This window comes from Bison bison, unplaced genomic scaffold (assembly GCF_000754665.1).
Source record: "Bison bison bison isolate TAMUID 2011002044 unplaced genomic scaffold, Bison_UMD1.0 scf7180017864329, whole genome shotgun sequence".
Lineage (NCBI taxonomy): Eukaryota > Metazoa > Chordata > Mammalia > Artiodactyla > Bovidae > Bison > Bison bison.
In genome coordinates, this window is record NW_011494901.1 from 3,375,716 (window position 1) to 3,388,753 (window position 13,038).

The window sequence follows — 13,038 nt, forward strand, 5'->3', positions numbered from 1 at the left end:
GGAGATAGATCATTTAGTTTTCTTCTTGTATTCTAAAAATAATTTTAGGAACAGGAAATACATGAACATGGTAGAAAAATTATTAACTAGCATGAATTAAAGTGATAAAGAAGTCTCCCATCCTCTGCCACAGACACAATTATTACCAGTTCTTATGTCTTCTTTAAGAGATATTCTATATATTTAAAGAAGAGGATACACACACATACCCCCCTTAAAAAAAAAATGTGTTCTTTTAAACTAATGAAAGGTTAGAACAGGAAAATCACATCTTCATTTCCAGCCCCTTGTGTGTGAGCACAGACTCTAGCATACATATCTGTGTCTTATGATTTACACATGTGTAGGTTTTGTGCTGGAGGACAAATTCTTTGTTCCAAGAAAACTTCTGGAACCTAGAAAACTGACTTCCCAGTTCACCTGGTTGTTAATCTTCCTAAAAGCTCAAGACAAATAAAATCCCCATATCTGAGACCTTTGTGGTATCCCAGAGGCAGGTGAGAATCATTCCCATGGAATTGTCTTCACTTTCTGATTTGTCACCAATTCTTAAGAGCAATCCAGTGAAGGTTTATTTAGTACAGCTCACTGTTGATTTTATAACCAACTGCTGACTGCTTGGGACATAAAATCTTGATGATTTACAGGTAGTGAGTGGGTAAGAAATCCATAAATCACATTCTATAATAAAAGAGTGTAGGTGAACAGACACACACACACACACACACACACACCTTCAAAGGAAGAGTTGTAGGTAAGACCAGAAAATACATTAGTTTTTAATTTGAGAATTGAGAACTCATTGGTAAGAGCCCCATAGTTAGTAGCCTCAGAGAATTCAATTATACCAAGTGATGGTACAACTTTTTTAGTGTAGAGTGAGAGGTTTGTTTCTTAAAGAGGAGACACTGGTTCTCACTTTTGAAATGTTCAAAGGAGTTTTTATGGTCTCTGGAGGAAAAAACTTTTTCCAACCAAGCCAAAGATGCTTATGATTATCAGTTTTCTGATATTGAAACTCTTGAAATTATTATGCAACAGGTACTTCTCCAACACTTGAAGATCTTTTTCTCTTCATGAAAATTATTTTCTAGGACAATGTTTGGGAAAAAAATTCTCTAATAATATGCTAAAAGTAGAAAACACTAAGTTTCTAATTCCAGTGGAGTCCTAGAGTTTCAGGGAACTTACAGAGAGGGAAATATGAATTGAAAAAAATCTTGAAAAACATTTTTGTTTGGAAAGCGAAATTTAATAAATATGACTCTGCTACCATGTCATGCCAACTCTCTGCCTCTCAAAAGATAGTATAATGTAGACAGAAATTTAGGATCCATTTAGCCAAAAGCCAATCTCATTTGGATACTGATTCAAACAAAACAAAGCAGTAAAAAAAATTAAATAAAATAGAGAAAATCAAGAAGGTTGAATACTGACAATATTTGAAGACATTAAAGGATTATAAATTGTGAGGGTGTAACAACAGTGTTGCCTTTTTTTGGAGCCTTTATCTTTTAAAGCTACACAGTGAAATTTTCTAGGATGAAATGATTTGATGGTTTGGTTTTGCTTTTTAAAAATCCAGTTGGTGGAAGCGGGGGGTGATAAAAGAAGTAAGATTGGCCATGAGTTGAGGGAAGGTGAGGGCCACCTCATGCGAAGAGTTAACTCATTGGAAAAGACTCTGATGCTGGGAGGGACTGGGGGCAGGAGGAGAAGGGGACGACAGAGGATGAGATGGTTGGATGGCATCACCGACTCAATGGACGTGAGCTTGAGTGAACTCTGGGAGTTGGTATTGGACAGGGAGGCCTGGCGTGCTGCGATTCATGGGGTCGCAAAGAGTCGGACACGACTGAGCGACTGAACTGAACTGAACTGAACTGAGGGCTACAGAGGGTTTCATATACTATTCTCTCTACGCTTCTACTTCTTTGAAATTTTTCATAATAAAAGGAGCTAAGTTGAACGATTTGTTTTGTATCTATTTGAAAAGTTCTTTATTTATTCATTTCACATTGATTATTCAGTAAGAGAGCGACTTCACTTTCACTTTTTACTTTCATGCATTGGAGAAGACAATGGCACCCCACTCCAGTACTCTTGCCTGGAAAATCCCATGGATGGAAGAGTCTGGTAGGCTGCAGTCCATGGGGTCGCTAAGAGTCGGACACGACTGAGCGACTTCACTTTTCACTTCCATGCATTGGAGAAGGAAATGGCAACCCACTCCAGTGTTCTTGCCTGGAGAATCCCAGGGATGGGGGAGCCTGGTGGGCTGTCGTCTATGGAGTTGCACAGAGTTGGACATGACTGAAGCAACTTAGCAGCAGCAGCAGCACTCAGTAGGAACTGAGTGTCAGTCATGTGGAGGCCTTTGCAGGAGGACTTCAGTAGTTGCCAAGGGGTGTGGGCAGTAGGCTCTGCAGGCAGTGCCTGGCTATGAGGTGCTTCTGAGGTGAGACACACCAGCACCCCATCCGGGGTGTGGGGCTTTTGCTTAGCATCACTCCACTGACCTGACATTCCACATGGCTGCTGAGGAGCCCCAGAAGTGGGAAGCTGAAGACAGGTACCCAAGGCCAGCTCATCACAAACAATTAGTTTATTTTTATACTGTACCTCCCACCCCACCCGACCCCCAAAATGTGGGGTGAGCATTTAAAAAGCTGTTTTGGAGCAGAACCACTTCATGCATTTGAAACTTACACCCGTGCCTGGTTCAGTGAAACAAGAGGGTAACTGATGGCAGTCTCCAAAAGACACTCACCTCCCAGGGCCCGGCAGGAGGAAGTGGACGAGACCCACACTGCAGCAGAGACCTTGGCCCGAGCGGAGAAAGAAGCCTAAGAGCTTTGCGAAAACCTCTTCCCTTTGGTGCCTGAGCCTCATCTTCCCAGCTCCGACGGTCCTTTCCTGCCGCGTCAAGGTTGCCAGCTGTCAGCAGTGTGTCAAGCCCAAAGCCCCAACCCCAATTGACTCCTGAGAGATGTTAATATTTAGTTCTTAAAAACCTGTCTCCTTTGATTGACAAGCTTTGTTTGGAATTACATGTAAATCGAAGAGGCTGCCCAGCCATGGCACCCCAGCAAAGACGGAGGGTGGAGGAGAGGGCGTCTCCTGGTGCTCCGGACTTCACCAGCAAGGTCAGTAGCACACCGTATACACCTCTGGGTCTTGCTCTAACCAGCAAGTGTTCAGAATCAGATCGCATCCCCCTCCTCATTAAAACTCTTCAACGACTTCCTAGTAGTTCTGCAGACATAGGCTAAGATGTTTGACAAGGCCCCGTGGGTTCTGCTTGGGTCACCAGACCTTTCAGCCTGTACCTACAGCCAGGGCCACGTTCCACACCAGGAATCTCAGGGTGGACATCACAGCCAGGACCAGGCAGACCCCAAGTCACCGTCCCCAGTTGTGATCTTCCACTCAGCCCTGATAGATGCTGAGAGAGAGAATGAGGAAAGGCAGATATCCGGACAATAAACCTGCAACTCTGCTAGGAGTGTGTCCTTGCTGGCCAGAGACCTGGTGTGAGTCCAGGGGCCACTCAGTGGACTTCCCATCATGTTGATCCCGGCAACCCCGAAATGAAGACAGAAAGAGAGCAAGGTGGGGTTGTTTCAAAGCCAGAGAGCTGGTGAATATGATTTCCTGGGTGTTAGACGGCAGCTCTGTTTGGAAACTGTAGCAGCAGTGAAATATAAAGGTATACACAGCCTGCAAGTCGCCCTCTGGTACCATCCCCCCACTCCACGGTCTTGCCAGGCTCCCCCTCCTCCTCCTCTTTGTCTAGTATCAGCTGCTGTTCCTTTAGCTCCCAGCATAGTCCCCAGAAGTCCAAGGAGTCTGATGGCATGGCTGTCTGTGTAACAGTGCTCCCAGGGTTCTACAGGGCAGTGGTCCTGACTTCACTTCGGCAAGGAAGCCCTGATGACCCTTCTGACTAGTCCAAGTCCCCCTCTTATGGTTCTGGGACCAGGAATAAGTGGTCAGTATCCGTCTTCCTCTCTAGAGGCTTCACCAGAGCAAACCCACAGCTCCTGTTCTGTGCTTTGCTTTTTCAGTGATACATCCCCACTTGATGGCCTCAATCCTGACGCAGAGGAGATGATGAGATGAGATTGTCTGCTAAGTCATGTCTGACTCTTGCAACCCCATGAACTGGGGCCCGCCAGGTTCCTCTGTCCATGGGATTCTCCAGGCAAGAATACTGGAGTGGGTTGCCATGTCCTTCTCCAGGGGATTTTCCTCACCCAGGAACCGAACCCAGGTCTCCTGCATTGCAGGCAGATTCTTTACTGACTGAGCTACAAGGGAAGTCCGAGGGAAGACAGAGGAGATGCTCAGCAAATAGGTGCTGAATTCCTATTTTCGGAGCCCCACCTCCCACCTTGAGCCATCAGCTCTGATGCTCTGTCTTTAAAAACATAAATTTCCTCTGTGTTAGCACTTTTTCTGTCTTGGGGCAGTTGGTGTTGAATGAGTCTGCTGCCTGGAACTAAGCCCCACCGAGGCTGGTTCCCTGCATATCAGACTCCAAGCATCACCACGACAAACTGGCTATCCTGCCCTCCCGCCTTCCACACTCATATCCTTTCCAAACACCTCTTCCCCTTTTGAGCTACCCTTGCCACTTGCCAGAACCCAAATCCAGGAATAAAAGTTGTGCGGTGAACAAGGATGAGGAGGGAGGAGGAGGAAGGTGTGTAGGCATTGATGGCGGGGACACCACTGTGTCCCTGTCACCAAACGTCCTCCCTGAACTGATGGTCCTCAGGCAGGAGTCCAGCAGTTCATGAATGCATTGAGTGTAAAGCTAGTTTCTATAAAATGAATTATATCTTTCAATTACCTTTTATCAGTGAACATGAAAATGAATCCTCAAACACAGAGATTTCATCCCTAAGATGAAATTTGTAAGAGTACAAATCACAATAATAATATCAAGCTTATTTTAATCATATCCTTGGAAAACTAGATATTTCTGATCAAGATTAGTAAAAATCACTCCATATATAAATGCAGTACCCAGACTCTAAAGGATTGCTATGTCCTGTCTTCCTTTGGTTTGAGCTTCCCTTTCCTTACATGGCCTGTCCTTTTAGCCTATGGAAAATACTTTCTTTTAAGCCCTGATGGTTTTATCTATCTCTTCTAAAGTCTGTGAGTCTGTTCTAGCTGTCAGTTCAGATTCTTGGAAGTTAAAGGTACCAAAGATTTTTTTATATATATAAAGAAGATGAGCTTTTCTTAACCATAAAGATTGTTTCTATGACTCATGGTTTTCCAGGTGTTGACACAGGAACTCTCTTCTAATTTAACAGATCTCATCCATGTGAAGGGAAGTGATCATGTTCTGTTGGCCCCTGGTTCCAGCACAGATCCTGTCCTGGGGTAGATGGGCTTCAACCTTGCTGAAGAACTGCTGGGACCCAGTGATAACTTAAGGATTTATTGATTTCATTGTCCCATTATGATTTATTTCATATGTTTAATCCAGCTATCTAATACTATTCTAACAGGAGATGTTCTTTTATTCCACTTAATTCATTTATCTTTGCAGACTTTAAGATATCCAGAGTCCTCCAGGGACACCAGCTGGCCACCAAGTTCTTACAAACATGCAGATGCCCTTTAGGGGCTGAGAACAGGTACTTGAAAATCTCCATTTGAGCCTGTTTTCTGTCCCCTGCTTCCTTCCCACCCCTACTCTCACTGCTGTGGAAACTCCCAAAGTCACAGCAGCAGTGATTTTCCCTTGGCTGTGCTGTACTCTGCGGTGCTCAGTTGCTCAGTCGTGTCTGACTCTTTGCGATCCCATGGACCGTAGCCATGGGCTCCTCTCTCCATGGGATTCTCCAGGCAAGTAGACTGGAGTGGGTTGCCATGCCCTCCTCAGGTTCCCTTGGCTGCTAGAGCTCAAATGAAGACACCAGTGCCTCCCAGTGGGAAAGGGATGGGTGGTGGATAAACAGGTGAAATTCCTGATCCTGAATCATATCCAGGGGATTTCTAGCTCTATCAGAAAGGCATTTCCCCACCCCTGCCTAATTTTTACCAACCAGAGAGATTCAGCCTCCCACTTCTCCCTGCCCCACCCTCCCCAAATGGTATCTGTCAAGACTTCCTGGTTAGACAGCTCTGCGCACAGAACACTTCAGCTGTCAGCAACACGATGACAATGCTGTGCCCTCAGCCTCACAGTCTATCGAGGAGGGGAGCATATCTCCTCATACGGAGGAGGGGAGAAGCAGGCAGAGTCCTCATCACCCAGCGGTGTCTCTTCTAGCTGCTCAGCATCAGGGCTGGACCTGAAACGGAAGCAGAAAGGACAAGATGCCTTACAGCCCCCAGCACGACTCTCGAAAACGATGCCACCGTCGCAGCAACAGACCACACAGAGATCCGCAGTCTCCCACCACCTCCCTTGCAAACGGAACACAGCCATAGATTCTGACTCCCACAGGAGGGAGGGGATCATCCGCACTCCACACACCCTACCTGCCGTCTGCAGTGTCCGCAAAGGAAGGGTAGTCCTGGTCGTCAACAAAGGCAGCATTCTCCGGAGGGTAGATGGTATAGTACTGAGGGGGGCTTGGCATGGTGGCCGCCAACCCTCCAGTGGGTATGAGGCCACATGGGCTCACCACTGGCTGCAGGTAGGTGGTATTCATCCCCATAGGCTCTTGAGAGCCATAAGGAGGAGGGATATACTGCACCACAGTGGCGCCGTGGAAGGTGATGGGTTGGTTGATACCAGTGAACACAAAGGATTGTCCTCCCGCCGTCTGCTCTGGATCCGGGAGCCTCTCCTCACTTTCTTTGCACCACTGGCAGGACAGCATTTTGAACTTGCACACGGCAATCAGGATGAACGTCACCCCCACCGACAGCAGGATGGGCCCGAGGAGCTGGGTCCATTCGAAGTGGGAGACCCCTTGGTATTTGATCCAGCCCATGATGGTGAATGTGACCCCCACCAGTCCCAGGAAGATGCCCGAGAAGAGCAAGGTGGCCCCTGCCTTGTCGTCGTCTGACACCTGGATGTCGGCAGTGCTGGGAGTGTATGGAGTGACCGAGAACACGTTGAGAGGGAAGTCCTCCAGGCGGCTGCAGCCCTGCTCCATTGTCCTCTTGCCTGCCCCAGGGCAGAGGGCTTGTGAGAGCTCCTGAGAGCAGAGCCCAGGAGCCCCTGGTTCAGGTTAGTTATGGAAGAACTTTGGGCTTCTGTGGTTAACAGAGTAGAACATTCAGAGGCCTGAACTTTGTTTAGAAGAATAAAGGTCTGAGAAGTGAAGCCTGAAGCTTTCTCATAAATTTTATTAACAGTTGGAGGCCTCTGATTTGCAATTCAATGACAAGCACTCTCTCTTTCACTCATTCAGAAAGTTTTTACTGAGCACATTTTATGTGCCAGGAGGTACTTTTTTTAGATGTGTCAGGGGCTGCTCCAAGACTCTGTTTTGTTGTTAATTGCTAAGTCGTGTCTAACTCTTTGTGATCTCATGGACCATAGCCTGTCAGGCGCCTCTGTCCATGGGATTTCCCAGGCAAAACTACTGCAGTAGATAGCCCTTTCCTTCTCCAGGGGATTTTCCCCAGCCAGGGATCGAAACCTTGTCTCCTGCATTGGCAGGCATTGGGAGGTGGATTCTTTGCCGCTAAGCCACCAGGGAAGCTCTGTTCACACCCTGCCCAAACCAAGACTGTAGAAATGGCAGAGGACCTCCAGGGCGCTGGGTTGTACAGATGTCCTAAATGTGTCCACCACGTGCTCAGGAATCTACCCCAACTTTCCTGCTGGGTCAGCTCACTAGAAATAAGCAGAGACCTGTTTGAGGATGGTCTGTTTTCCTCCCCACCTCAGGAACCTCTAGTTGTATGACAAACTTTCACAGCAAGTCTCGCAGAGTCCTGAGGTCCTGCTCTTCCCTGACCAGCTCCAAGTGCCTTTGCTGTCAGCATCTGGGGAGTAGTTGCTGCTGTGGGAGAGGAGAGACACCCTGGAAGCCTTTCCATGCACTGCATCATCGGCAGAGACCTGGGGTCTCAGGGACACCCACTTCAGACCCTCGCTCAGTGGTGGCAGCACAGTCCTCGGTTTCCATGGCGAAGTAAATAGCTGCATTTCAAGCCTCCTGTGTTTTTGCAACCACACCCAAGCTCATTTTGGGAAGAAAACTTGCCCTTCCGTGATGTGATCTGTCATTCATAACTACAGAACTTAAGAACAGCCCCATCGATATTCTTTCAAAAGATTTTTTTGATGTGGACCCTTTTTAAAATCTTTATTGCATTTGTTACAATGTAACTTCTGTTTCATGTTTTGGTTGTTTTGGCCAGGAGGCTTGTGGGATCTTAGGTCCCCAACCAGGGATGGAACCCAACACCCCTTGCATTGGAAGAATGGAGTCTTAAGCCCTAGACTGCCAGGGAAGTGCCCAGTCCCACCGGTTTCATCTTTCATGGAACAGTAACTGTAGCCCTGTTCCTGTCTCCAAACAGATGTCTCTCTTCAGTGGTTAAATATTATATCTGCTCCCTTTTGCAGGCATGAGCTCAAGGTCCAGGAAGAGTTGTCCTCTTGCCCTATGGTAGGGCTTCCCAAACTTGCTTGATGATAAAAATCACCTGGGCCACTATTTTAACTGGCAACATCTGAGTTCCCACCTTAGCTCAACAGAACTAACATTTCCAAGGGAGGGAACATGCCCCAGGTGGCTCTTATCATCAGGAATCTCTGGAAACCCCACGTTAATCCCAAGTGCTCCTGGGAAACTAGGCGGCTTTTCTCCCCTCCAAAATACCTCTCCCTGCCACAGGACAAGGCTTGTGACCAGCTTTGCTGCCAAACAGATGGGAAAGCAAGGAAATAACCCTCTCAGGTATCTCCCTGCAAGCGTCCTAGAGCAGCAAGGACGGAGCGTTGTTGCAGTAGGCGTGGTCTGCCCTTTTTCTCACTGGGCTAGATCAGAGATCCAGGACAGCCAGCTTTTCTTGTTAATCATGAAAATTCTGGTCAGCTAGCCTGACATTCTTTTCAGGCGCTTAACCCCTGAGTTAACAGTTGGGCTCTGAAAACATTGTTCTTCTAAATCCTTCAGTTCATGTTTCCCATTTGTCTTTAGCTACAGCCACTTGTAATTAAGATAAGAACTGAAAAGTGAAAGTCGCTCAGTCATGCCCAACTCTTTGCAACCTGTGGACTGTCCATAGAATTCTCTAGGCCAGAACACGCCAGGGGATCTTCCCAACCCAGGGATCGAACCCAGGTCTCCTGAATTGCAGACAGATTCTTTACAAGCTGAGCCACAAGGGAAGCGATTAAGAACTGGAAACATGGAAAGAGTAGGCAAGAGAGATCAACTTCCTCCAAACAGCCCTTGAATTCAAAACTAGAAGGGCTTCCCGGGCACACGGGTAAGAAAATCCTAGCTGTACTTTCTTTTTATTTCATTTTTTTAAATTGAAGTGTAGTTGATTTACAATATTGCATTAGTTTTAGGTTACAACAAAGTGATTAAAAATTGTATAGATGATGCTGCTGCGTCGCTTCAGTCGCGTCCGACTCTGTGCGACCCCATAGACGGCAGCCAACCAGGCGCCCCCGTCCCTGGGATTCTCCAGGCAAGAACACTGGAGTGGGTTGCCATTTCCTTCTCCAATGTATGAAAGTGAAAAGTGAAAGTGAAGTTGCTCAGTCGTGTCTGACTCTTCGCAACCCCATGGACTGCAGCCTACCAGGCTCCTCCATTCATGGGATTTTCCAGGCAAGAGTACTGGAGTGGGGTGCCATACTCTAAAGTTATTATAAAATACTGGCTCCATTCCCTGTGCTGTACAGTCCATCCTTGTGGCTTCTTTATTTAATACATAGTGTTTTGTACCTCTTAACCCCCTACCCCTGTCTTGTCCGTCCCCCATTCCCTCTCCCTGCTGGTAGCTACTGGTTTGTTCTTTATATCCACAAGTCTGTTTCTGCTTCTGTTTTGCTCTATTCATTCATTTGCTTTATTTGTTTTCAATTCCACGTATAAATGATAGCATACAGTATTTGTATTTCTTGGCTGACTTATTTTACTAAGCATAATACCCTCTGATTCCATTTGTGTTGTTGCAAATGGTAATTTTCATTCTTTTTATGGCTAAGTAATATTCCATTATATATATACATATATATATTTCATATTCTTTATCTATTGATCTGTTCCTGGACACTTAAGCTACTTCCATATCTTGGCTACTGTAAATAATGCTGCTGTGAAAGCTGAGGTGCATTTATCTTTTTCATTGAAGTATAGTTGATTTACAATATTGTGTTTCCAGTATATAGCAAGAGATTTAGTTATATGTATTTTTCAGATGATTTTCCTCTATAGGTTATTATAAGATATTGAATAGTATTCCCCATGCTATACAGTAAATCTGTTTTGTATGTAGAAGTTTGTACTTGTTCACCCCATATTACTAATTTATTGCCCCCCAACCTTTCCTCTTTGGTAATCATAAGTTTGTTTTCTGAGTCTGTGAGTCTTCTTCTGTTTGGTGCAGGTATCTTTTTGAATTACTGTTTTCATTTTCTTTGGATATATACCCAGAGGCAGAATTGCTGGATCATATTATAGTGCTGTTTTTAGTTTTTTGAGGCACCTCCATACTGCACCAATTTACATTCCCACCAGCAGCATAGGAGGGTTCCGTTTTCTCCACATTCTAACATATGTTATTTGTGTTCTTTTTCATGGCAGCAGTTCTGACAGGTGTGAGGTGATGTCTCATTGTGGCTTTGATTTGCGTTTCTCTGATTAGCAAAGTTGAACATCTTTCCCTGTGATTGTTGGCCAGGTGGCAGTTTGGGGAAATGTCTATTTAGGTCTTCTCTTCATTTTTCTATTAGGTCAGGGTTTTTTATATTCAGTTGTATGAGCTACTTATATATTTTGGATAATAACTCCTTATCGGTCATATCATTTACAAATATTTCCTCCCATTCAGTAGGTTGTCTTTTTATTTTGTCAATGGTTTCCTTTGCTGTGCAAAAGCTTTTAAGTCCCATTTGTTTATTTTTGTTTCTTTTGCCTTAGGAGAGAGATTCAAAAAAGCTATTGCTATAATTTATGTCAAAGAGTGTTGTATGTTTTCTCCTAAAGATATGATGTTTTCAAATAAATTCTCTGCTCCTTTCTCTTTTGTTTCTCATTCTGGGACCCCTATAATGTAAGTGTTAATATGTTTGATGTTTGTCTCAGAAGTCTCTTAAACTGTCCTTATTTCTTTTTATTCTTTTTTCTGTGTTTTCCATCAACTGCACTTCTTCTAGCTTGCTAATCCATTCCTCTGTATCATTTAATCTAATGTTGGCTCCGTCTAATGTGTTTTTCATTTCAGTCATTGTATTCTTGGGCTCTGTTTGATTCTCCTTTATCCCTTCTAATGCCCTGTAACCCTTCTCACTGGGTTCATCCATTCTTCTCCCAAGTTCTGTGATCATCACCTTGAACTTTTATTGAGTAAATCCACTTTACCTAGTTCTTCTTCTGGGGTTTTAGCTTGTTCCTTGACTTGGAAAATATTCTTTCTGCTTTTAATTTCTACATATCTGGTAGATTGAATATATTTCCCAACATTGGAGAAGTGATCTTTTGTAAGAAATGTACTATGTATCCCAGGACTGCACTCCTCTCTGGTCCCCAAAGCTACATACTCCAGGGGTTCCCCGTGTGTGGGCTGCCTGGGTCTTCCTCTGGTGGCTGGCTGCCGTAGCCAGTCTGGTAGGTGTGGCTGGCATTCAGTCTGGTTGGTTGCCAGGCTCTGGTTTGTGTGGAAGTGGTTGGCTGCTGGTTAGGGGGGCCAGAATGCAAGGCAATTGGCTATGGAACTCTAGGGGATGCCAGGGCTAGTTTGGTTCACTAGTGGGCAGAGCCAGGTTCTGGGGTGGGTAATTGTGGGACCAGGATTTCCAGATCTAGTGACAGCCTATTGGTGGGTGTGGCCAGTTCCTGACACAGCTGGCTGTGGGTTCCAGGGTGTCCCAAAGCTGGTATTGGCCCCCTTGTGAGAGGGACTGTATCCCAAGATGGCTGGTTGAGGAGTCCAAGGTGTCTCTAAGCTGGTGTTGCCCTGCCTGTGGGTGGGGCTGGGACCTGAGTTGTCCTAGAGGCTAGAATTGGCCTGCTGGTGGGCAGAGCCAGGACTGAAGGGGTTCTGGGCTGGCGCTGGCCCACTGGTGTGTTAGCTGTGTCCTGCAGTGGCCCTGAAGCCAGTGTCCCCTTGCTGGTAGGCAGAGTTGGGGTCCAAGAGTTCCTAGGACTGGTGCCTACCCACCGATGGGCAAAGGTCCGTCTAGTCAAAGCTATGGTTTTTCCAGTAGTCATGTACGGATGTGAGAGTTGGACCATAAAAAAGGCTGAACACCAAAGAACTAATGCTTTTGAATTGTGGTGTTGGAAAAAACTCTTGAGAGTTCCTTGGACTTCAAGGAGATCAAACCAGTCCATCCTAAAGGAAATCAGTCTTGAATATTCATTGGAAGGACTGATACTGAAGCGGAATCTCCAATACTTTGGCCACCTGATGCAAAGAACTGACTCATTAGAAAAGACCCTGGAAAAGATTGAAGGCCGGAGGAGCAGGGGTAAGAGAGAACGAGATGGCTGGATGTCATTACCTAGTCAATGGACATGAGTTTGAACAAGCTCCAGGAGATGGTGAAGGACGTGGAAGACTGGCGTGCTACAGTCCATGGGGTTGCAAAGAGTCAGACACGACTGAGTGACTGAAAAACAACCAAAGGGCTAGTGGCGGCCCCCTGGCAGGCAGAGTCAGGCTCTAGAATCTCTGGTTGCAGAGCCCACGCTGCTCAGAGCTGCTGTCAGACTGCTGGTGGTTAAGGCTGATTCCAGACACTGATGGCTGTGAAGTCCAGGCTGTCCCAAATCTCGTGTCAGCCCACTGGTGAGTGGAGCCAGATCCTGGGGGCAGCTAGCTGAAGGGCCCAGGGTGTCTCAAGCTGGGTAGGGCTGCTGGAGGGCGGGG

At 46.1% G+C, this 13,038-nt stretch overlaps 1 protein-coding gene across 1 annotated transcript; it reads right to left on the minus strand.

Annotated features, from left to right (window-relative positions):
• Nucleotides 1-4,251: 4,251 nt before the first annotated feature.
• On the minus strand, nt 4,252-7,301 carry TMEM174 (transmembrane protein 174). The gene is made up of 2 exons (XM_010853554.1): nt 6,505-7,301; nt 4,252-6,314 (listed from the first exon to the last, which is right to left on the minus strand). Exons 1-2 carry the CDS (start codon nt 7,128-7,130, stop codon nt 6,209-6,211), a joined length of 732 nt encoding a protein of 243 aa, XP_010851856.1. The 5' UTR covers nt 7,131-7,301; the 3' UTR covers nt 4,252-6,208.
• Between the last annotated feature and the right edge of the window lie 5,737 nt (nt 7,302-13,038).